Source organism: Schistocerca nitens, chromosome 4 (assembly GCF_023898315.1).
Source record: "Schistocerca nitens isolate TAMUIC-IGC-003100 chromosome 4, iqSchNite1.1, whole genome shotgun sequence".
Lineage (NCBI taxonomy): Eukaryota > Metazoa > Arthropoda > Insecta > Orthoptera > Acrididae > Schistocerca > Schistocerca nitens.
The window spans coordinates 161,598,085-161,622,966 of NC_064617.1; the positions used below are offsets into that span (position 1 = coordinate 161,598,085).

At 42.8% G+C, this 24,882-nt stretch overlaps 1 protein-coding gene across 1 annotated transcript in view; it reads left to right on the forward strand.

Moving 5' to 3' along the window:
- Positions 1-24,882, forward strand: part of LOC126252177 (carcinine transporter-like) — a 165,185-nt gene that overhangs the window by 98,984 nt on the left and 41,319 nt on the right. Inside the window, exons 5-6 of the mRNA XM_049953047.1 lie at positions 10,275-10,443; positions 13,672-13,893. Coding sequence (XP_049809004.1) covers positions 10,275-10,443; positions 13,672-13,893 — 391 coding nt within the window. The remainder of the gene's footprint in view (positions 1-10,274; positions 10,444-13,671; positions 13,894-24,882) is intronic.

Sequence of the window (24,882 nt, forward strand, 5' to 3'; positions counted from 1 at the left end):
AGACGAAGAGGGCGCGATTTTACTAAAAATGTAATCAATTATATAACAAATATGTTTCCCCACAGAAGGAAATGTAATAAGAAAACATGCACATTGGCTAACTAAGAATTAAACAGCTCATGAACCTCAGAGAAGCTGCATTAATCATGAAGGTTGCATATCTCATGCGCGACTTCAAGTCGCATTTGTAATACAAGCTTTTTTTCTCCCTGAAGCATTGGAAACATGGACTAGTTAAGCCACTATCGAAAGAGGACGTAGCCACTGCACGCTCCGATTTCTGGCGTATTTACGTTCTTCCTCCACTGTCAAAAGCCACAGAATATGTAGTGCACGACCACCTAACATACTAGCTAACTACAAACAGTCTACTAGACAAATACGGACAATATGCAGTCGACGACCACCTAACAGTCTACCTAACTAGAAACAACCTATTAGACAAATACCGATCAGGTTTCCGTAAACACGTAAGCACAACAGCAGCTTAGTGAAGGAAACGGATGACAACTGCTTCAGAGAATTCATCTAAGCCTTTGACACTGTCAACTTCCACACTTTACTTGCAGAGTTTCTTTTTTTACCCTCTACAGCTTCTTGCAATACCACGGAAGTTAATCCATCTTACCTTAACAGATGTCCTGTTATCGTGTTCCTTCTTCTTGTCGATGTTTTCCAAAAAAATGGTTCAAATGGCTCTGAGCACTATGGGACTTAACTACTGTGGTCATCAGTCCCCTGGAACTTAGAACTACTTAAACCTAACTAACCTAAGGACATCACACACATCCATGCCCGAGGCATGATTCGAACCTGCGACCGTAGCAGTCGCGCGGTTCCGGACTGCGCGCCTAGAACCGCTAGACCACCGCGGCCGGCCAATGTTTTCCATATATTCCTTTGCCCTCGGATTCTGCGCAGAACCTGCCCATTCCTTATCAACGCACCTAACTTTCAACATTCGTTTGTAAAACCACATTTCAAATGTTTCTATGCCCTTCTGTGGCGGTTTCCTCAAAGTTCATGTTTCACTACCATGCAATGCTGTGCTTCTAACGTTACTGTCTTCCTCAAATTAAGGTTTATATTTTATAGTAGTCGACTTCCTCTGGCCAGGGATGCACTTTCTTCCAGTGCTAGTCTGCTTTTGACGTCCTCTTCGCTCCATCAGTCACGGGCTATTTTACTGTCTAGGTAATAGGATTCCTCAACTTCATCTAATTCTTGACTATCAATCCTGATGTTAAGTCTCTCTTTGCGGCTGCTCACTACTTTCGTCTTTCTTCGATTGACTAAATCCTTATTCTGTTCTCATTAGGCTCATCATTCCATTCAGCATATCATGTAGTTCCCTTTCGTTTTCACTAACGATTACAATAACATCAGGTAATTGTATCACTGATATCCTTTCGAAATTTGATTCCACTCCTAAACCTTGCATTTATTTCCATCAGTGCTTCTCCGATGTACAGACACAAAACTAGGGAGGGAAAATAGCAATCTTGTCTTACACCCTTATTAATCTGAGCACTTCGTTCTCAGTCTTCCATTCTCTTGGCTCTTGTACATGTTGCATATCCCAGAATGAGATTTTCACACTGCAGCGCAGTGTGCGCTGATATGAAATATCCACGCAGATTACAACTGTGTGCCAGACCGAGACTCAAACTCGGGACCTTTGCCTTTCGAGGGCAAGCGCTCTACCATCAGAGCTACCAAAGCACGAATCACGCCCCGTTCTCACACTTACAAAGAAGGAGACAAGGTACTGGCGGAAGTAAGGCTGTGAGGAAGGGGCGTGAGTTGTGCTTGGCTAGCTCAGATGGTAGAGCACTTGCCCGCTAAAGGCAAAGGTCCCGAGTTCGAGACTCGGTCCGGCACACAGTTTTAATCTACCAGGTAGTTTCATGTTGTATATTATCCGTCTCTCCCTACAGCTGGCACCTACGTGCCACAGAATTTCAGATACCTTGCTCCATTTGACATAGTGAAACGTTTTTTACAGGCTGACAAATCGTATGAACGTGGTCTGACTTTTCTTTAGTGTTGCTCCAATTATCAACCGCAAAGCCATAATTGCCTGTCTCGCGCATTTACATTTCCTAAAGCCAAACTGAACGTCAAGTAACACATCCATAATTTTATTTTCCGTTGTTATGTACATTGCGCCGCTCAGCGGCACTGATGCATGTGCTGTTACACTGATTGAGCGATAGTTGTTGCATTTGTAACTCTTGCGGCCTTCGGAACAGAGCGAATGATAATTTTCCGAAAGTCAGGTGGTATATCGCCAGATTCATACATTCTACATAAAGTGTGTGTGTGTGTGTGTCAGAGAGAGAGAGAGAGAGAGAGAGAGAGAGAGAGAGAGTGAGTGTGAGAGCGAGAGAGAGAGGGAGAGAGAATTCCTAGGAACCAAACTGCTGAGTTCGTCGGTCCGTACACTTACACACTAGTTGAACTTAAAGTAATGTATGCTAAGAACAAAACATACACCCATGACCGAGGGAGGACTCGAACTTCCGGCGGGAGTGGCCAAGCATTCCGTGACAGGCTGCCTTTAGCAGCGCGACCACACCGCGTGGCCCGTTAGTAGTCGTTTGATGCCACTTCCCCCAATGATTTTAGAATTTCTGGTCTAATATTATATATCATTTCTGTCTTAATTGATTTTAAGTCTTCAAAGGCTGTTTTCAGTTCTAATATTGGATTCTCTAACTCTTCTAAAGCTACATTTGTATCTTATTCTATCACATGAGACATATATTTCCCCTCACAGAGACCTTCTGTGTACCCTTCTTACTTATCCGGTCTCTTTCTGTACCTAACAATGGAATTTCAACTGCACTCTTGATGTTACCAGCGTTGCTTGTAATATCACCAAAGGCTGTTCTGACTCTTGTATATGCTGAGTCGGTCCTTCCGACAAGCATTTCTTTTTCGATTTCTTTATATCTTTCATACATCCTTTTTGTCTTAGCTTCCCTACACTTCCTGTTTACTTAGTTCCTACGTGATTTGTATTTCTGTATTCCTGAATATCCGTGAATATTTTTGTACTACCTTCTTTCATCGATCAACTGAAGTATTTATTCTGTTACTCCTGGTTTCTTCGCAGTTACCTTCTTTATACGTACTCGTATTTGTTCCATTCCAGTTTCTGTGATTCTGAATGATTTCACATACAGTAGTGTCTGAAATGTTTCTTTAACGAAAGTTACCCATGACCCCAACAGTAAACACATGTATATTAAACAACAAATTTGCAGCCCTTAGCCGCGCGTCATTTGCCGAGCGGTCTGAGGCGCTACAGTCGGACTAATGACCTTAGCAGTTAAGTCTCATAAGATTTCACACCCATTTGAACTTTTATTTTTCAGCCCTGAAGCCCTGAGGCTCCTCAACACACGCATACGTTAAGTAACAAAATAATCCAGCTGTTAAGTGTAAACTGGTATTTCACAAAAGATCGTCAGATGGTAATCGGCAAATTTACACAAGGTCCTATCTTAAAATGACTTTGCGACCGCTGTATAATCTTACGTAATAGCACAACAAAACGTGACAGAGGAACAGTTCCCCTAGGCTACAGACACCTCTTTATGTCCTGTAATGATACGTTTAACAGCACTACATAAAAGAATAGTATATAATTATGTTGCATAAAATCAGTTTCTGAAGTTCGCTTTGAGCACCTGCTCTGAGGGCAATATATGCTTGCGGTAGTTAATATACAAATTACTATTGTAACTGGTTACTAATGTGTTACATCTGTGCGGAAGTGCTGCATATGGTATAAATGACTAGTATATGTTTGGCTATTTAGCTGTGCAGACACCTTTAGCATCTCGGATTTGATGTTGTTTCTGTAGGTATTCTCTTCTATATCTTGTCACTCGTTTCAGCTGTCTGTTTCTGACTTGTTTGGGCGCGTTTTCGTTATGTTTATCATTACAAAATACTGCACTGTCCAAATAACGGATATGTGTGGGTTCAGAAACGGTGTATATTACGGTATTATATGGCAGAATGAAAATGATGAATAAAAACAAATACGCCTTTACCTGTAATCGAACACTCGTCCTCCTGAACGCTAGCTCAAAACGCTATCCGCTGCACCAAATGCACAATGCTACGGGGTTGTGCTGACAGAGCTAGTAACCATAAGAGTGACTGAAGACGAAATTTTGTGAGAGACATTTTTGTGTTTTGTGTTGCTAGTATGTGAGGAATCGCGCTCCGAAGTCCGAGTACACGAAATTTCTTCGCTCTGTAAAAACAAAGAGTGTACTACAAGTGCTGATGAAGTAAAGCAACGTGTGTTGCTACAGAGTCATACGACGTCAATGCTTTCTCTCGGTTCCTGCTCCTCCCGCCAATAATAGCCCTCACATACACGTCTGCTTTAATGCTTGCGGAACAACACAATGAAATAAAATGACATCTTTAACAAACTTGAGTTAATAACTTGCAGGGAAAATGCGGAAAGTTCCACTGTAGTCCAAAAAGCCAGCTCCTAAGAAGCACGATAAGCAGTGCAAATGCTTTACTATGATACCGCGACCAATGTAAATCTCCGATACCAGAAACAGCATCCTCGGCGGCATTTCGTATCCCCTTGAACGTCATCACATCTTGGGCACATAATCCACAGTGTATGTTCCAAACAAGTTGCTGTCAAACATATACAGTACGAAGCTTCCTGGATGATTAAAACTGTGTTCCAGAACGAGACGCGAACTCGCGACCTTTGCAAAGGTCCCGAGTTCGAGCACACAGTTTTAATCTACCAGAAAGTTTCATATCAGCGCACATTCCGCTACAAAGTGAAAATCTCATTCTGGAAACATCCCCCAATCTGTGGCTAAACCATATCTCCGCAGTATCCTTTCTTCCAGGAGTTCTAGTTCTACAAGGTTCGCAGAAGAGCTTCTGTAAAGTTTTTAAGGTAGGAGACGAGGTACAGGCAAAACTGAAGATGTGACGATAGGTCGTGAGTCATGCTTTAGTAGCTCAGATGGCAGAGTACCTGCCCGCGAAAGGTAAAAACCCCGAGTTCAAGTCCGGCACACAGGTTTAATCTGCCAGGAAGTTTCATATCAGCACACTCTCCGCTGCAGATTGAAAATCTCATTCAGATACAGTACCAATTCGTCCAAAGCGCCACGGTAACTGATGTGGAGGCGCATCGTCTCTCCACCCTCCTCTCCTCGTTTCATGCTTCGCGCGCCACCTCGAGCGCGCCAACGAGACTCCTGCCAGCGAGTAGCCGCGTCCTCTGTCGGCGTCGGACACGAAACCGAATCCCGCCGGAAGTGAAGTAGCGAGCTGCGGCACAATTCCCATTTTTAAAGGTGTCCATTCCTCTTCAACTGCAATGCCTACTAAGGTATTCCAGTGTCTGCAGCCTTAGAGGAGTTCAAGCGTATCTCTTCATTCATTACTACCTCCAAATCTTCACTAGTTGATTCTTCCTGATATTGATACCTCCTGACTAATCTCTTAAAGTTCAGCATACTCTTCATCACTAAGAAATTGCCGTGTCAGGGAATATCTGCTACACTTTACACTCCAATATCTGATTTCGGTATGTCTGTCTGACCACGATGTAATTCAATTAAAATCTTCCCGTATCTCACGGCCTTTTCCAAGTATACCCCCCACACGATTGTGATTCTTGAACAGAATACTCGCTGTTCCTAGCCAAATTTGTTACAGATGTCAATTAATCTTGCTTTTCTCTCATTCCTAGTACTAAGCCCACATTCTCCCGTGACTCTCTCTCCTATTCCTCCCCCTGCAACAGCTTTGCTGTTATCATTTCCATTAGATTTTCATCTCCGTTTAGCAACTAAATTACCCATTCAGTATCCTCATATACTTCCTCTATCTCTCCAACTTCAGGTTGTGACGTCGGCATGCATATCTGAACCGTGGTAGATCGATTCTGATGACAACAACCCTACCACAGAATTGTTCACAGTAGCACTCTCTGCCCAACCTTTCTATTCGTAACGATTGTTACTGCCAATATGACATTTTCTGACGTTGTTGATATTACCCCGTACTCGTCTGACCTGAAATCCTTTTGTCTTCTTTCCATTTCACTTCACTGAGCCACACTATGTACAGATTGAGCCTTTGCATTCCCATTTTCAGATTTTCTAGCCGCCCTAACACATTCATGCTTCTCATATTCCTAGACAACACGTTCAGGCTTCTGATATTCCATGCCCCGAATTATCTTTTAGTTGGTTTTTCAGTCTTTTTCTCGTGGTCTCCTCCCTGTTGGCAGTCCCATCCCTAGATGTGACTGGGGGATGATCCCGAAATTTTTCGGCAGTTGAGGGATCATCATGACACTTCTCAACTGCAGGCCACTTGTGCTGTGAATACATATTAGTAGTCTTTAATGCAGCGGTTTCATTGTTTCGTGCCGTTAGTCATCGCTAATTCTTCCTATTAAGGGGCTGTTTACCATCCCGTGGGCAGGAACCTCTGTCTGATCCTACACCACATTCACATGGCCGTTGGCTGAATGAAGGTGACTTTTATGCCTCAGTTTTCTACAGCAAATGCTAATTATTATTCAAAATTTGAGTGGTAGATAGGTTAGAATCCAGGACAGAGGACTTTTTGGTTACCAATAAAAACCCTATTCCCAGACCACAAGTGAAGTTGGTAGCCAAGATTTCTTGCAAAGTGCAGTGCAATATTTCCGCTCTTACGTGACATCTGTCCAGCAGTGTGTCATGTCCTGCACCATTACCTCACAATGGAGACAGAGAATGAAGTCATCCCCCAGGTTTCGATATAAGGTAATATACGCTTTGATTGTAAGTCAATGATGTGTCAACGCCTTCGCAAATACCACATGTACACTGATGACCTCAAGTTATACCGACGTGCAAAATTAGTAAACTTGAGATCAGCCCAATGGCTCTAAGCACTATGGGACTTAACTTCTGAGGTCATCAGTCCCCTAGAACTACTTAAATCTAACTAACCTAAGGACATCTCACACATCCATGCCCGAGGCAGGATTCGAACCTGCGACCGTAGCGGTCGCGCGGTTCCAGAGTGTAGCGCCTAGTACCACTCGGCCGCTCTGACCGGCAGATCAGCCCAATACCGGGATGTATTCACTGTCGTAATCGTCACATGATATTGGGTTAAAGCTCAACCAATAAAAAACCTATGCGCTACTCGTCGGTCATTCTAGGATCATGCGCCCGAGTTATCGGGATTCTTCACAATCTTCAGCTCTAAATGGTATAAAAATCAACTTCTCCCCTTAATGCGTCTAGCAGGAATAGCAGACGAAAATCAGAATTTAATTGAGCACGTAACGGCAGCACGTCTCCATGCCATACAAGAATATTGAACGCGCTCTCGTCTCGACAAGAAGAAGAAGTTTGTGCAAACACTTGTACTTCCACATATTGATTAACGGAATGCTATCCCGCAGGGCCTATTTCAGAAATACACACGGCACCTGGAACTGGTTACGAGTGCCTGTTTTCTGTATATTAATGATGTTCGACTCTTTGATCACAATTCACCATCATAGGCATTGCTACCTTGGCTGCCTGCACACCAGTCCAGACGTTACCATACACTCTGTCTTCTGTACAGTCTTATATCTCTCCTCGACCTTAATGCTCTTCCTCATTACCACGAGAGAAACAACAGAGTAAAATCCGTTCTGTCTCTTTTCAACCCTCAGCAACAATCTCGTAGTATATTTCAGTAGCATTAATCTTGACTCTGGAATAACCTCCTGTATTATGTTTGAGAACCGAATAATATCTCCACCTTCAGAAGACAGCTAATGACATATCTACTTGAGCAAGAATAAAGATTACCATTGACCCCCATACATTCTTCTTTGCCACCATATCTTGTCCCAGTACTCTTAGCTGGTGCAGTCTCCTTAAATTTACTTTCCCCAAATCACCTACAGATGCTTTTTATGTCTACCACTGTTTTTGCCTTTATTACTGTCATTCTATTTGTTATTAATGCTATCATAACTTTGATTATATTTTTCTATTATTATCATTGTTAGTGGCAGCAGCAGTCGTAGTAGACGTACTACCAGTATTGACTTCTTTACTCACTTTGGAAGTATAGACATTCAGCTCTTTCTAATACTATTTATCATACTAAAATTATTATTTCTTTGGTAAGTACGACGTAAAAATGTACTGCATTCATGATTATTGATGGCCAAATCAGATCAGGTTAAGTAAATAAAGCAAGTTGATAAAATAAAATAAATCGTAAGATAGAAAATTGAATGATGGAGATTGCTTGTAAAACCCTAGTTCGACCAATAACTGAATTTAGTTCGTCTGTCTATGACCTTTACCAGGCAGCATTGACAGACTGAAAGAAGACAATAGAAAGAAGAGCTATGCCTTTCATCATATGTTCGTTTAATAAGCGATACCTCACCAGGTAGATGCTAATCCATCTCCGGTGTTAGACGACACAAGAAAGTCCATATGCATTAGCTAATGGTTTTCTCTTACTCTTCGGAGTATGTGAAACCTTCCCGTCTCCTCTATACCTCTTTTGTTAATGATAACCTTCCCTTTTACAATAACCTATGTAACCTTCCCTTAGGATGTCTATCTCTTGCTTAATAATAACAAATGAAATCTTCCCTTTAGAATGTATTCTATTTCTGAATCTTCGCATACAAATTTAAGTGCTGCTTATTAAAAGTGATTTTCTGATTATTTCGACGAAACGTAGAATGTGTCGTCGTCGTGGCCCTCAGTCGTTATCTGCAATAACCCAAAACTGTTCCTTACCTTTTTTTACTGTTACTGGATGGCCATCTGACTGCTACATCGAACTGCGACATGAATATACTTACTCTGGTTTACTATACTCTTTTAACTGCTGGTGGGCTGTCGTAATAAGTGGCTGTATTTATTACCAAAGCTGACGTTATTCTTTATTAGGAAAGCTAACGTTATTCCTTAATTAATTTGACTGAAGTTACGTAATTGATAGTTACACTTTTTCATGACAACAATAAAATTTTTGCAATGTTCTACGTTGATGGTTTTTGGGATGGATTATAATCAGCAATGCTACATTGCTGGCAAAAATTAATTATATTCTGAAAACGTTTCTTCAAATATTTACTGCTGGTAATGAAATGATTTTACAAACGTTCAAATGGGACTTACTTTTCACAATAATCTTACGACTAGCATTGCGCTAACATACCTTCAGTAGACCTGAGTTTCTCAAAAAAATAATTCAATAATGTTAGTTCCTCTAATGATAATAGTTATCTGATGTCTTTGTACATCCGTTTATTATCTCTTGTAAATCATAGCTGGTGGCTGGCAGGCACACGGCTTCTCTCAACCTCTCGCTTCAGACCTGCTACCGACTCGCTTCACTTCTCGCCTACTACTGACTTCCTACGAACGCTAAAGTGCGGCCTCTCCTGCCAACAATGCTTTCTGGTGCAGACAATCCCTGCTACCATTACAAAATGTATCAATGCGCGGTCTTTCACGCTCTTTTCTTAAAATTATATCAATTTGCGGTCTCTCTTGTCAACAATACTTTGGTGCAGACATTCCCTGCTACCACAATTTTTTCCAACATAATAAATATTAATTATTCCTACTTAATTCTATTAATAAAATATAATCATCTTACATAAATTGTGATTTGACAATAGGCAACAGAAAAATACACGTCTTAAATTTTGCGTTATTGCAGATAACGACTGAGAGCCACACGACGACGACACATTCTATGTTTAATAAGCGATAACTCACCAGTAGATGCTAATCCACCTCCGGTGTTAGATGACACAAGAAAGTCCATACGTGTTAGCTAATGGTTTGCTCTTACTGTTCGGAGTATGTATGTTTCCCAGAGGGGTGAACCACTATATGGCATCTTCTTACATTTAACTAGCAAAAAGACATTGATGGCTAAATCAGATTGATACAGTTCCGGCCGTATTCTTAGCAAGAATATCCCATCCATCACACCATTCAGAAGAGAACGGCGAGTGCAGTGGAACGCGAAGTCGTCCTTCGCCGCTCCTCCGCCCTCCCCCTCTCCCCCCTCCCCGCCACCCTGGCACATTAAACGCTGCAAGATGGTTTGTGGAGAAAAGAGGCAGATGTAGATATAGCATGTATGATTTATGAAAACCATTTCCTTAACACATGCTACTTCTTTATTAGATAAAAACAAATTCAATTAAAATTTTATGTTGTTCCTTTGTGCTTCAGGTTTGGAACTGGCAGACGTCAGACATCGCACGACCCTGAACTACTTCTCAAGCTTTTGCTTGGGGGCTGGCGTTATGGCTACTGGCCTCTTAGGTTGGGGTCTGCGCAACTGGAATTACTCAATGTATTGTACTGCAGCGCTTTTCATCGCACTGATTTCATTTTTCAGGTAATATGAACAGTGGAAATATTACGGAAACCGTTATGTATTCCAAATACACTTTATAGTGAAGATTATATACTTGCAGTTTCACTTCTTAATCTCACATTCCATTAGGAAACTTCTAGGTTTCGTCATATATATCTCTTATGTCTCATGAATTATTAATACTATTATTAGAGTGTAATTTTCTCTCTTTATATGTCCTATAGAAAACATGTAGTGCTCTTCACATCCTTCAATCGACAAAACAATATAGGAAACTACTATTTTGAAGACATTGAGGCATATACAGCTGTATGTAATATATAGATGGATAATAATGTTGGAAAATGTTTGATTTCGTATTTTTCGCTATTTTCAACTTATGTTTTTGACAATGGCAACACAAAAATTATTTAGAAAAATTTTAGCCCAAAAGGATTCGTCGGGCTGTGTCTTTTCTTCCATATGTTTTCGTTGGCGGGAGAGAACGTGAAATTAATCTCATTCGCATAGCATGAAACTTATTTATTTTGTCTTTTTACAGTCGATACGTCGTGTTTTCCTTTCGGGAGCACAGATGAATAATTTTTATGGTCGTTCAACACAAAACTGGTTCAAATGGCTCTGAGCACTATGCGACTTAACTTCTGAGGTCATCAGTCGCCTAGAACTTAGAACTAATTAAACCTAACTAACCTAAGGACATCACACACATCCATGCCCGAAGCATGATTCGAATCTGCGACCGTAGCGGTCTCTCGGCTCCAGACTGCAGCGCCTAGAACCGCAAGGCCACTCCGGCCGGCAGTTCAGCACATGAACACGCTACGCATAGCTGTCCATCCGGCAACACAACCCTTTTAAACTTACTTCGCAACAATGGAAAGTGTTACCTTGCCATTTATGCATGACATTGGAATATAATATCATTTAATGCTGAATTGCACGATAGCTAAATGAAGCTGAATTCATGTTGTGACTTCTGACTAACATTTTTCTCTTCCGGGTACAGTTTTCGTTTGTGTGAGGTTGTTCAGAAGTCTTCTCAGAGGGCACTCTGGAAACATTAACGAATTTACGAGATTTGTTGGGAAGTTCACGTTTTTGTCTTCGTTCCAATTGTGTCAATGAATTTAAATATTTTTCTTCCCCTGTATCATATTGCGTATTCGCTAATTTCTTGATAGAACCACGACATTCTTTATTGCTAAAATTGCTCTCTCTCATATCCTCTGTTCGTCTACATCTAGATACATCACGGTACGTCGCGAAGGTTACCTCGAACCACTACTAGTCAGTGCCTTCGTTGTTCCACTCGCAAATGAGGGAAAGCGGCTGCCTGTGTGCTTCGTACTAACCACAGTTTCCCTTATCAGCGGGGAAAAGTGAGCCCTTGTTTCCAGTATCATATCTTCACAATGGAAATATACAGACGTTTGCGAGTGGCACAGGAGAGCTAATGATTATTTGTGGTACACCTTACCACCCGCGATGCACAATGTGTTAGCTTGCAGATTACATGTGTAGATATATGTGTGTAAAGGTTGTGTGAGAGAGCAACGCGCTGACTAGCATTGCAGTGCGCCACGTATATTTTTAATAAACAATATGTAGTAGCTCAGTACTTGTTGATGCCAATCTAAATTACAATGCTGGAAAAAATAGCAACAACAAAAAGTAATTTCGTAGAGTAATATAATTTCGGGAATACCTTTTTGTTGGTTAAATATTTAAGGGATTAACATTCCAAGATTACGGTTAATGTAAGCACGATAAGCTATTGCAAATGTGAAGTACTGGTACGTTAAAAGCAGGTGTAACTGTCGGAATGTTTAAGGCAAGAAAGGGTTTAAGGCAAGAAAGGAAAAGAGAATGCATTGTATTCTACAGGTGCCAGATGTCAGTTTGTGGGATAGATATCCATGTTTGTGGCGTGTGGTCGATCAATACAGGGACGGTTAATGCTGCTCGTAGATGATGCTAGAGTTGTTATTCGATGATGTCCCATATGTACTCTACTGGAGACAGATATGGTAATAGAGCAGGCCAAGCCAACGTGTCGAAACATGATGGGTTACATCAGTAGAATGCGGGTGAGCGTTATATTGTTGGGAACACCGCCTGGAATGCTTTCAGCAAGTCCAGTCACCTAACTTGACACAGAGTAGCAGTCAGGGTGCGTCGGGAAACTAGGAGAGTGCTCCTGCTGCCTTACTGAATAGAACCTCAGACCATAACTCCACGTGTAGTCCAGTGTGTCTAGCACGCAGACAGGTTGGTTGGATGCACTCTGATGGCATCCTTCTAATCAATAGACGGGCGTCAATGGGACCGAGCCAAAACAAGCTATAATCAGAAGACACAACAACCCTCTACCTTGCCTCAAGTGAGCTCTTGCTCGACACCACTTAAGTCGCAGGTGATGGTCGTTTGGCTGTGTACACGCTATAGGACGCCTGTCTTGGAGCTGTCCTTGAAGTAAGCGAAATGTAACAGTTCGTTGTGTCACTGCGGTGCCAACAGCTGGTCAAATCGCTGCTGTAGATGCAGGACGATGCGCCAGAGCCTCAGGACCTCTCGATAGTGCCACGTGACCGTCCGGAATCCGGTCTCCTTCCGGCCTTACATTATCGTAACCTCCGCTGCCAGGAATCATGTACAGTGGCTACATTCCTCACAAGGTCCTCTGCAGTATCGCAGAAGGAACGTCCAGCACCTCGTAGTCTTATTACACTACATCGTTAAAACTCACTGGGATGTTGATAATGAGGTCTTTTTCGCCTTAAAGACATCAAAGCACCACGTCCAGTCTCAAAGGTAAATAACGCTGACGACTGTTACAACGTGTATTTGCATCCTAGTAGTGGCACTACTAGCGCCACTATTATGTAATAGTCGCAAAATTTGAAAAGATTTTGTTTTCAGATGTCGAATCACACCTACCAACTTTTATTAGTCACACATCTCCTCCTTGGTATTGCAACTGTTTTCCTCAGTGTGTATGACGCCCTCGTAGCAACGTGTGTACCATTGAGTCTATATACTGATATGACGGTTGGCGATAAAATTCTACCTTCTCCTACTGTGAAATAACGATATGAAAACTGATCGATAAGGTTGACTGTTGTATGACCATGAATTATTTCCTGTTCCATATGACCGACTGTATTCACAACTTCTTTAGCAAACGTAAGACCGAGACGATCTCTTCCATGGAGAAAATTTTCGAATGACTGACACTGTTGCTCGCAGGTGGTTCCCGGAGTCTCCTCGGTGGTTGGCGTGCAGAGGTCGCGAGGAGGACGCCCTGAGGCTGCTGAGACGCATCGCCACCACCAACGGCGGACGGCTGCCTCCGTTCGCTCCGCGGGTGATGCGGACCGTGGCCAAGGCCCAGAGGGACAGGAAGGGCTTCCTCAGCCTCTTCTCCAGCTGGAACGTCTTCAAGAATACGGTGCTGCTCATAACTGCCAGGTATGTGAGGACGGGAAAAATGCATTCAGAGAACTTCTTCGACGTACATGCATAGCCGCGCAGTGGTATTGTTGACAGTGCTCTCCTCTTGCTATTGGAACAGAAGTTGAGCTGGTAACACGAATTCACTGTAGTGAAAAATTTTACGGTTCACTGAATCAATTCCCTTATATCTTAGGTATATGGACGAAGTACAAATGAAGGATTTCGAGTTGTACACTACCGGCCATTAAAATTGCTACACCAAGAAGAAATGCAGATGATAAACGAGTATTCATTGGACGAATATATTATACTAGAACTGACATGTGATTACATTTTCACGCAGTTTAGGTGCATATATCCTGAGAAATCAGTGCACAGAACAACCACCTCTGGCCGTAATAACGGCCTTGATACGCCTGGGCATTGAGTCAAACAGAGCTTGGATGGCGTGTACAGGTATAGCTGCCCATGCACCTTCAACACGATACCACAGTTCATCAGGAATAGTGACTGGCGTATTGTGACGAGCTAGTTGCTCGGCCACCATTTACCAGACGTTTTCAATTAGTGAGAGATCTGGATAATGTGCTGTCCAGGGCAGCAGTCGAAAATTTTCTCTATCCAGATAGGCCCGTACAGGACCCGCAGCATGCCGTCCTCCATTATCCTGCTGAAATGTAGGGTTTTGCAGGGATCGAATTAAGGATAGAGCCACGGGTCGTAACACATCTGATGTGTAACGTTCCCTGTTCAAAGTGACTTCAATGCGAACAACAGGTGACCGAGACGTGTAACCAATGGCACCCCAAACCATCACTCCGGGTAATACGCCAGTATGGCGATGACGAATACACGCTTCCAATGTGCGTTCACCGCGATGTCGCCAAACACGGATGCGACCATTATTATGCTGTAAACTGAACCTGGATTCATCCGAAATAAATGACGTTTTGCCATTCGTGCACCCAGGTTCGTCGTTGAGTACACCATCGTAGACGCTCCTGTCTGTGATGCAGCGTCAAGGGTAACCACACCAATGGTCACCGAGCTGATGGTCCATGTTGCCGCAAACGTCATCGAACTGTTCGTGCAGATGGTTGTTGTCTTGCAAACGTCCCCTTCTGAGACGAGGCTGCACGATCCGTTACAGTCATGCAGATAAGACGCCTGTCATCTCGACTGTTAGTGATACGAGGCCGTTGGGATCCAGCACGGCGTTCCATATTCTGCTAATAGTCATTGGATCTCGACCAACGCGAGCAGCAATGTCGCGATATGATAAACCGCAATCGCTATTGTCTACAATCAGACCTTTATCAAAGTGATGGTACGCATTTCTCCTCCTTACACGAGGCATCACAACAACGTTTCACTAGGCAACGCCGGTCACCTACTGTTTGTGTATGAGAAATCGGTTGGAAACTTTCCCCATGTCAGGGCGTTGTAGGCGTCGCCACCGGCGCCAACCTTGTGTGAATGCTCTGAAACGCTAATCATTTGCATCATCTTCCTGTGGGTTAAATTTCGCGTCTCTAGCACATCTTCGTGGTGTAGCAATTTTAATGCCCTGTAGTGTATTTGGTAATGCTGTGAATGAAATCAAACAATTCTACTGGTCGCATTTTGCAAAATGTACAGTAGACACCTCTACTCTTGTGTTCCGTACATGTATCCAACAATCAGTTTTAATGGAATCTGGAGATCGTTTGTACAGGGATGTTTCAACAGCAGAATAGCTTTCAGAAACGTTTAAAAAATATTTCTTCACTGCTGGCAAGAAATGCTCGCCCTAATGTTGTGGTGAAAAGAAGAGTGCGTTTCCAATCAAAAAGGACACGGGAGGCAATGTGGTGGCAACTGCTAATACTGAAACAAAGTAGATTGACATAAATAGTCCTCTACGTTAAAAATTAAGAATCACTTTTTATTTCTCTCTGGCGAAAGTCGTTGTTAAATTTCTCCGTCAGAACATTGCAGGCATTTGAGTGTAATTAAATTTCAATGTCCAATATTATAATTTCGACTTTGAGGCCTGTCTCAAAGTGCAATACTTCGTCCCTCAGGATACGTTAAAGATGATACACACAAAGGTGCAAACATATGTCGTCATTAGATATAAGCTACCTGAAATGTTTTCCTCATAAGGCGCAGTAGTGTAAAAACAAGACTGACGTATGTGAGCGAAAATGCTCAGGCAAGAAATAACAAATGTCTGCATCCATATTGCGCAAGCACCTTAGGATGTGTGGTCTAGGCCGTCATTTATTAAGCTTAGGATGTGGCTTCCTGTTTCAGTCGGGAATACTTCGCGGGTGGAATGATTGCTGATAGTCATTCCTTTTTTTTTTCTTTTTTGGTCATCAGTCTCCCGCTACGAATTCCTCACCTGTGCCAACCTCTTCATCTCAGAGTAACACCTCCAACCTACGTCTTCAATTATTTGCAGATTTGCAGGATGTATTCCAGTCTCTGTCTTCCTCTACAGTTTTTGCGCTTCGAAGTCATTCCCTCATGATTTAAACGATGTTCTATCATTCCTGCTGCTACTTCTTGTCAGTGTTATCCACATATTCCTTTCCTCTCCGATTCTGTGCAGAATCCCCTCATTCCTTACCATATCAGTAACTCCAATTTCAACATTCGCCATATCTCAAATGTTTCCATTCCTTTCTGTTCGATTTTCCCACAGTCCATGTTTCACTTCCATATAGTACTTTACTCCAAACGTACATTCTGAGAAATTTCTTCTTCAAATTAAGCCTGTGTTTGATACCAGTAAACCCCCTTGGCCAGGAATGTCCTTTTTGCCATTGGTACTCTGCATTTGATGTCCTCCTTGCTCTATCTGTCATTAATTATTTTTCTTCATAGGTAACAGAATTCCTTCATTTCATCTACTTTCCTCGCTCTTCTTATTTCTGCTACTTCTCATTACTTTCGTCTTGTATTTACTCTCAGACCAAATCTTGTACTCAATCCCTTCGGCACAGCATTAACTCTTCTTTACTTTCTCTCAGGATAGCACCGTTATCGCCAAATCGTATTATTGATATCCTTCAACCTTGAATTTTAATCCAGCTCTTAAACCTTTATTTTTTTTTTAATTTCCATCATTGGTCCTCCGGTATACAGATTGAACAGTAGGGTGGAAGATAACTTCCCTGTCTTACACCCTCTTTAATCTCAGCGCTTTGTTGTTGGCCGCCAATTCTTATTATCTCTCTTGACTCCTCTCTCCCTATAGCTTACTCCGATATTTCTCAGAATTTCGATAATCTTGCACCATTTTTCACTGTCGAATGCATTATCTAGGCGGACAAATCGTATGAATGTATCTTGATTTTCCTTTAGTCTTGCTTCCATTACCAACATCAGCGTCAGAATTGCTTGTCTCGTAAATTTACCTTTCCTAAATCCAAACTGATCGCCATCTAACATATCATCAACTTTCCTTTCCGTTTTCCTGTACATTATTCTTGTCACCAACCTGGATACATGAACTGTGTAGCTTTGTGAGCGATGACTCCTGCACTTATCAGCTCTTGTACACTTCGGTGCTGTGTGAATGATATTTTGGCGAAAGTCATATGGTATGTCGCCAGAGTCGTACATTCTGCACAACGTGAACAGTCGTTTTGTTGCCACTTCCCCCCCCCCCTACCCCCTTCCATGATTAAAAACTTCTGATGGAATGTTATCAATCCCTTCTGCCTTATTTGATCTTAAGTCCTCCAAAACTCTTTCAAATTCCATCTCTTCTAAATCGATTCCTGTTTCTTCTTCTGTCACATCAGACAAATCTTCGCCCTCATAGATGCCTTATATGTAATCTCACCATGTACCCGCTCTTTGCTCTGCATTTAACAGTGGAATTTTCTTTGCACTATTAATGTTAACATCCTTGCTTTTAATTTCACCGAAGGTTGTTTTGACTTTCTTATATGCTGAGTCAGTCCTTTACGACCACAATTTTTTTAGATTTCTTCACATTTTTCGCTTATAGATTTCGTCCTAGCTTCTCTGCACTTCCTGTTTATTTCATTTCTCGGAAACTTGTATTTCTGAACTCCTGACTTTTCCTATACATTTTTTTACCTCCTTCTTTCATCGAACAACGGAAGTATTCGTAGTAATCTTCTTTGCACATACGTTTTGCTTTGCAGCTTCTGTGATTGCCCTTTCTAGAGACGTCTACTCCACTTCAGCTGTACTGCCTACTTAGCTATTCCTTATCGCTGTATTTATATTCTTCGAGTTCAAGCGTATCTCGTCATTCCTTAACACTTCTATACCTCCTCCTCCTCCTCCTGTGGTTTTTCAACAGAGTTTTCGCAACTACTAGCTGAAATTTATTACAGAACTCAATTAGTCTTTCTCCTCTTTCATTATCCCCAGTCCATATTCTCCTGTAACCATTTCTTGCTCTCCTTCCGCTACAACTGCATTCCCGTCTCTCATGTCCATGTCTATTAGTTTTTCGTTTCCCTTTACGTACTGTATTACCCTATCAATACCTTCATATATTTTCTCTACCTCTTCATCTTCACCTTGCGATGTTGGCATATATACCTGAGCTATAGCTGCTGGTGTTGGTTTGCTGTCGATTCTGATAAGAACAAAGTTATCACTAAACGGTTCACAGTAGCACACTCTCTTCCCTACCTTCCTATTCATAAGGAGTCCTACATCCGTTATACTATTTTCTGCTGTTGTTGATATTACTCATCTGACCAGAAATCTTTGTCTTCTTTCCATTTCACTTCACTGACCCCTCCTATATCTAGATTGAGCCTTTGCATTTCCCTTTTCAGGTTTGTTAGCTTCGCTACAACGTTAAAGCTTCTGACGCTCCACTCCACCACTCGTAGGACGTTAACCTTCCTTTCGTTATTCAATCTTCTTCTCATGGTCCCCCTTGGCAGATCCCTCCCGGAGATACAAATGACGGACTATATCAGTGCCTCTCGCCAATGGAGTGGTCGCCGTGACGCTTTTTCAATTACAGGCCACGTGTCCTGTGGATACACGTTATGTATGTCTAATGCAGTGGTTTCCATTTCCTTCATCATCTTCATGTCATTGATCATTGATAATTCTTCCGCCTGTAGGGGCCGTTCCCCACCTAAACCTCAAAACATCTCTCAAAAATCATTGTACACGGCATCAACCTGGTAGCTTTCTGGGTCACGTGGACTAACAGAGAGAGCTCAAATTCGCCGGCTGGGGTGGCCGAGCGGTTCTAGGCGCTACAGTCTGGAGCCGCGCGACCGCTGCGGTGGCAGGTTCGAATCCTGCCTTGGGCGTGGATGTGTGTGATGTCCTTAGGTTGGTTAAGGTTTAAATAGTTCTAAGTTCTAGGGGACTGATGACCACAGTAGTTAAGTCCCATAGTGCTCAGAGCCATTTGAACCATTTTTTTAAAACTATATTCCAAAATACTACAACTGACCGACGTCAGGAGTATATGTACCAGGGTCATTTTTGAAGTAAGAAAACGATTTGTAATGGAGTAAAAGGAATTTGTACATTGTATCACAGGCTACAACATGCATACTTTGTTCACTTTTCAACGTAGACAAGATGAAAATTTAAACATTTGCCAAGTCGTGGCACCAGCTTTTGGATCACAGCTTCAAATAATTTTGTGACTGACCTATAACGAATTATTAAAAGTTTCTTTCAACATTTTATCATTTTCACCAAGAAATTCCTTGAGTTTAGGAAGGAGATGAAAATCTGACGATGCTAAGCCAGAGGTGCAAGGCCAATGACCCAGTAATTCCCAATGATACTTGTCCATTTACGTCCTTGTTTTTCGCGCAATGTGAGGCCGAGCATTCTCACGAAGCACAACGACGCCGCTAGAGAGCTGTCCCCGCAGGCGATTTTGAATAGCGCTTATGAGCTCTAGTACCTCTCACCATTTACTATCATTCCCCTGGGCAAAAAGGCTCTCATAAGAACGCCTTTCGTCCCAAAACACCGATTTTCCGTGTTGAAGGTTCGTGTTTGAGTTTTGGTGGTTTCGTCCGGGACTTTGAATGATGTCACTCACTCGACGCAATCTACGTTACATCACTGGTCAGTATGTGACTCAAGAATGAGTCACCATTCTTGTGACGCCGCGCCAAAACGGACAACGATTGTGACATTCGCTTTGTTTTGTGTTCTTCATTCAACATTTTCGGCACCCATCTCGAACATAACTTTTATAGTGAAGTTTTCCAGTAACAATGGCGAAAACTACTGATCTTGAAGCTTGTGGAAATTTTTCATGCAGATCGTCAATAGTGAAGCGGCCGGTTTTGGGAATTACCTCATCATCCTTTTCTGCCAAGTCTTCATTCAGGAAAGTAGGCCATCCAAGTCGTTCTTCGTCATGAACATTTGTCTATCCTTCGTCAAACAGCCTACATCATTTATGCACATTTCCATCATACATTAACCTGAACGTAAACATCAACACGCAGATGTGAATTTCAGTACGACGAACTTGTTTCGCATTTAAGAACGGATTAACGAGGGCACTTCACAAACGGCGGGTTTACTGATCGACATGGCGACAAACGAAGCAGTGTAACCATACAGCCAACACCGGCAGAGAGGTGAAATGTAATGGCGACGTAGGGAGAGTCTGGCCAAGAGTGGCCGATCGTGAACGGACGTCACTTGACAGGATGTGAACGGATGTCACGTCACACAATGCGCCGGCAAGGTGCGCTATGGGTTACTGCTTTAGAAATGACCCTCGTGTATAGTCTTATGCGTCTGCTCGAGGAACCTTCTTGGACACTGGTATGACCCGGGCTTTTTTCCAGTCACTAGGAGCGCTTCGCTTCTCCAGCGTCCGATGTGCTCTACAAAGATCAAGAAAAACGATGCCAATCTTCTCCGTTTGAGGTATCGCGAATTAATCTGAGTCCGTTATGTTCAAAAATATACGTAAAGCCCTTGAAGCGTTGGTGCAAAATGTGGAGTCTCGGACGACAAGGTAAGCATGGCAGAAGTTCTCTCTCGCTCGGAGGCGCAATAGCTCAGGCCCATGAAAGGGGTCTGCTGAACCACTGCAGTACAGGAAATGTGGAACTTGTTTCAGGATAGTGTAGGTGACATTTTTAACTGATTAATATACTCGGAGATATCAAGATGATCCCATTGCGAAGAGGCACACCAACCAGTGGAAACAAGACGGACGGTTCACCCACGCTGAAAAGGCGAGGACTCACACATCATATGCCAAAGGCGTTTGCTCGTAAGACAAACGGAGACCAACGAACGACAGCTAACCTCTCCGTTGACCGAAATTTGCTTATTGTGTACGGGCGACAAATTGGAACCAACGAAGCGGTTGGCCTTCGTTGCAGTTCGGTCTACTGGCGATAACATCAAATAACTGGCGTTTGGATGGCCTTGTGCCTTTTGTCTTTTTACTGTATGTGCCAAGTCGAATGTTCGTTGGTTCAGTAGCGATTTGCTGTTTCTCTGGAACGAGTGTGTACTTATGATTTTGAGGACAGCCAACAGGTGCGGTTCATTTGATTTATTCCACTGTTTCGCTCTTAAATTTGACAAGACCATCATCAGAAACTCTACAGCTTACGTGTTAAACTACAGTAGTTGACTGTTAAATTACAGAGCCAACCGGTCAATAAAACATTCAGTTCGATTTGTGCCTCTCATGAGAAACTCAATTTCAGCCGTTTCTGTTTACCCTGTACGCAATGCCTGCTCTCGCTAAGAGTGTGTGTGTTTCCTGTGATGAAAAATAATGAATTATGGAGTGGATTATGGAGAGAGCGTTGACGTTGATATAGTTTTATCGTGAACGGTCACTTGTGTGGTCCTCTACGAACAGTTATTAAGCAAGGAAATGGAAAACATCAAACACTTGGAGGGGAGCAAGTGAACCGTAAGAAATAAACGTGCAGGACGTGAGAAAGAAGATTATATCTTTATTTACATCTTGTCGCAGTGAACGACAGAGAGAAACGAACAAAATCTGGAGTGACCGTTAATGTTTGTGCAGCAGGTACATCTCTCCTAAAACAGGAGTCAAGTTTGGAAATTTTACGGCCAACACAATTCAATCACAATTTGAAATCTGTAGCTTCCCTTCGGAAAAAAAAAAACTTATGAAGTAGGCTAATTCCGATTTAGCATTCAGGTAGACATTAATTTTGACCCACCACACTGCTCCCTGCTTTAAGAAGAGTGATCGTCCACCAGTGTCGTTTCTTCTTCTACATTTCTTCTGATGATGAGCTTCTTGCACTGAAATTAATGCTGCAGATGTAACTGCTATTCCTACAACTCCCTTATAACATCTGCCGTTGGAATTGTAACTAAAACGCTGCTTTATAACAATAACGACAGCTACGTCAGCCACATGGCTGAATCCCTTGGCCCAAAGACCTTTGATTTGGTGAGGATGAGAAGCCGAACGCCAATGCACTGGCGACTAAGTTTCGACGAAACCTTGTGTCTGTCATTTGTTGGGCTTCGTTGGCCTGGAGCGGACGTAACATAGTTTTTGGGAATCTCTTGATCTGATGGTAGCAGGTTATGTTCATGAGGGGCACACCATCACAAGTGCATACTATGGAAATCTGGTGACAGTGTTATTGGAGACTGTCAAGAGATAGCTGTGAGATGATCTGTCCCTGAAGGTTTTGCTGCCATACAACGCCATAGCTCGTTCTACATAGGACACGATTGTATATGCTGGGAATGCAGAATAGACAGGTGAAAATGCATAGGAATACACTGAAGTGATTTAAGTTATGTGATAGGGATACGCACATATACAGATGGCGGTAGTATCGCGTACATCAGGTATAAAAGGGCAGTGCATTTGCGGAGCTGTCATTTCTACTCACGTGAAAAGGTTTCCGAAATGATGTTAGTCGTACAACGGGAATCCACACACTTTCAACGAGGAATGGTTGTTAGAGTGGGAAGCATGGGACAATCCATTTCGGATACCATTTAGGAAATCGTTAGGGAATTGAGTATTCAGAGTTCTACATTATCAGGAATTTGCCGAGAATACCACATTTCAGGCAGTGCCCCTCATCACCTACAAAGCAAAAGCCGACGGCCTTCACTTAAGGACCGAGAGCAGCGGCGTTCGCGTAGAGTTGTCAGTGGTAACAGGCAAGAAAATTGCTTGGAAGAAACACAGAAATCAATCTGGAACGTATAACGAACGTATTCATAAGGAGAGTGCCGCGCAGTTTAACGGTAATGGGCTATGGCAACTGACGACCGTGAAGACTGCCTTTGCTAACAGCACAACACATCTGCAGGTGGTCGCTCATGTCGGCACCAATGATGTGTGTCGCTATGGATCGGAGGAAATCCTCTCTGGCTTCCGACGGCTATCTGATTTGGTGAAGACTGCCAGTCTCGCTAGCGGGATGAAAGCAGAGCTCACCATCTGCAGCATCGTCGACAGGACTGATTGCGGACCTTTGGTACAGAGCCGAGTGGAGGGTCTGAATCAGAGGCTGAGACGGTTGTGCGACCATGTGGGCTGCAGATTCCTCGACTTGCGCCATAGGGTGGTGGGGTTTCGGGTTCCGCTGGATAGGTCAGGAGTCCACTACACGCAGCAAGCGGCTACACGGGTAGCAGGGGTTGTGTGGCATGGACTGGGCGGTTTTTTAGGTTAGACGGCCTCGGGCAAGTACAGAAAGGGCAACAGCCTCAAAGGATGCGGAGCAAAGTCAGGACATGCGGGGACCAAGCAGCAATCGGTATTGTAATTGTAAACTGTCGAAGCTGCGTTGGTAAAGTACCGGAACTTCAAGCGCTGATAGAAAGCACCGAAGCTGAAATCGTTATAGGTACAGAGAGCTGGCTTAAGCCAGAGATAAATTCTGCCGAAATTTTTACAGAGGTACAGACGGTGTTTAGGAAGGATAGATTGCATGCAACCGGTGGTGGAGTGTTTGTCGCTGTTAGTAGTAGTTTATCCTGTAGTGAAGTAGAAGTGGATAGTTCCTGTGAATTATTATGGGTGGAGGTTACACTCAACAACCGAGCTGGGTTAATAATTGGCTCCTTTTACCGACCTCCCGACTCAGCAGCGTTGGTGGCAGAACAACTGAGAGAAAATTTGGAATACATTTCGCATAAATTTCCTCAGCATGTTATAGTCTTAGGTGGAGATTTCAATTTACCAGATATAGACTGGGACACTCAGATGTTTAGGACGGGTGGTAGGGACAGAGCATCGAGTGACATTATACTGAGTGCACTATCCGAAAATTACCTCGAGCAATTAAAGAGAGAACCGACTCGTGGAGATAACATCTAGGACCTACTGATAACAAACAGACCCGAACTTTTCGACTCTGTAAGTGCAGAACATGGAATCAGTGATCATAAGGCCGTTGTAGCATCCCTGAATATGGAAGTTAATAGGAATATAAAAAAAGGGAGGAAGGTTTATCTGTTTAGCAAGAGTAATAGAAGGCAGATTTCAGACCACCTAACAGATCAAAACGAAAATTTCTGTTCCGACACTGACAATGTTGAGTGTTTCTGGAAAAAGTTCAAGGCAATCGTAAAATGCGTTTTAGACAGGTACGTGCCGAGTAAAACTGTGAGGGACGGGAAAAACCCACCGTGGTACAACAACAAAGTTAGGAAACTACTGCGAAAGCAAAGAGAGCTTCACTCCAAGTTTAAACGCAGCCAAAACCTCTCAGACAAACAGAAGCTAAGCGATGTCAAAGTTAGCGTAAGGAGGGCTATGCGAGAAGCGTTCAGTGAATTCGAAAGTAAAATTGTATGTACAGACTTGACAGAAAATCCTAGGAAGTTCTGGTCTTACGTTAAATCAGTAAGTAGCTCGAAACAGCATATCCAGTCACTCCGGGATGATGATGGCATTGAAACAGAGGATGACACGCGTAAAGCTGAAATACTAAACACCTTTTTCCAAAGCTGTTTCACAGAGGAATACCGCACTGCAGTTCCTTCTCTAAATCCTCGCACAAA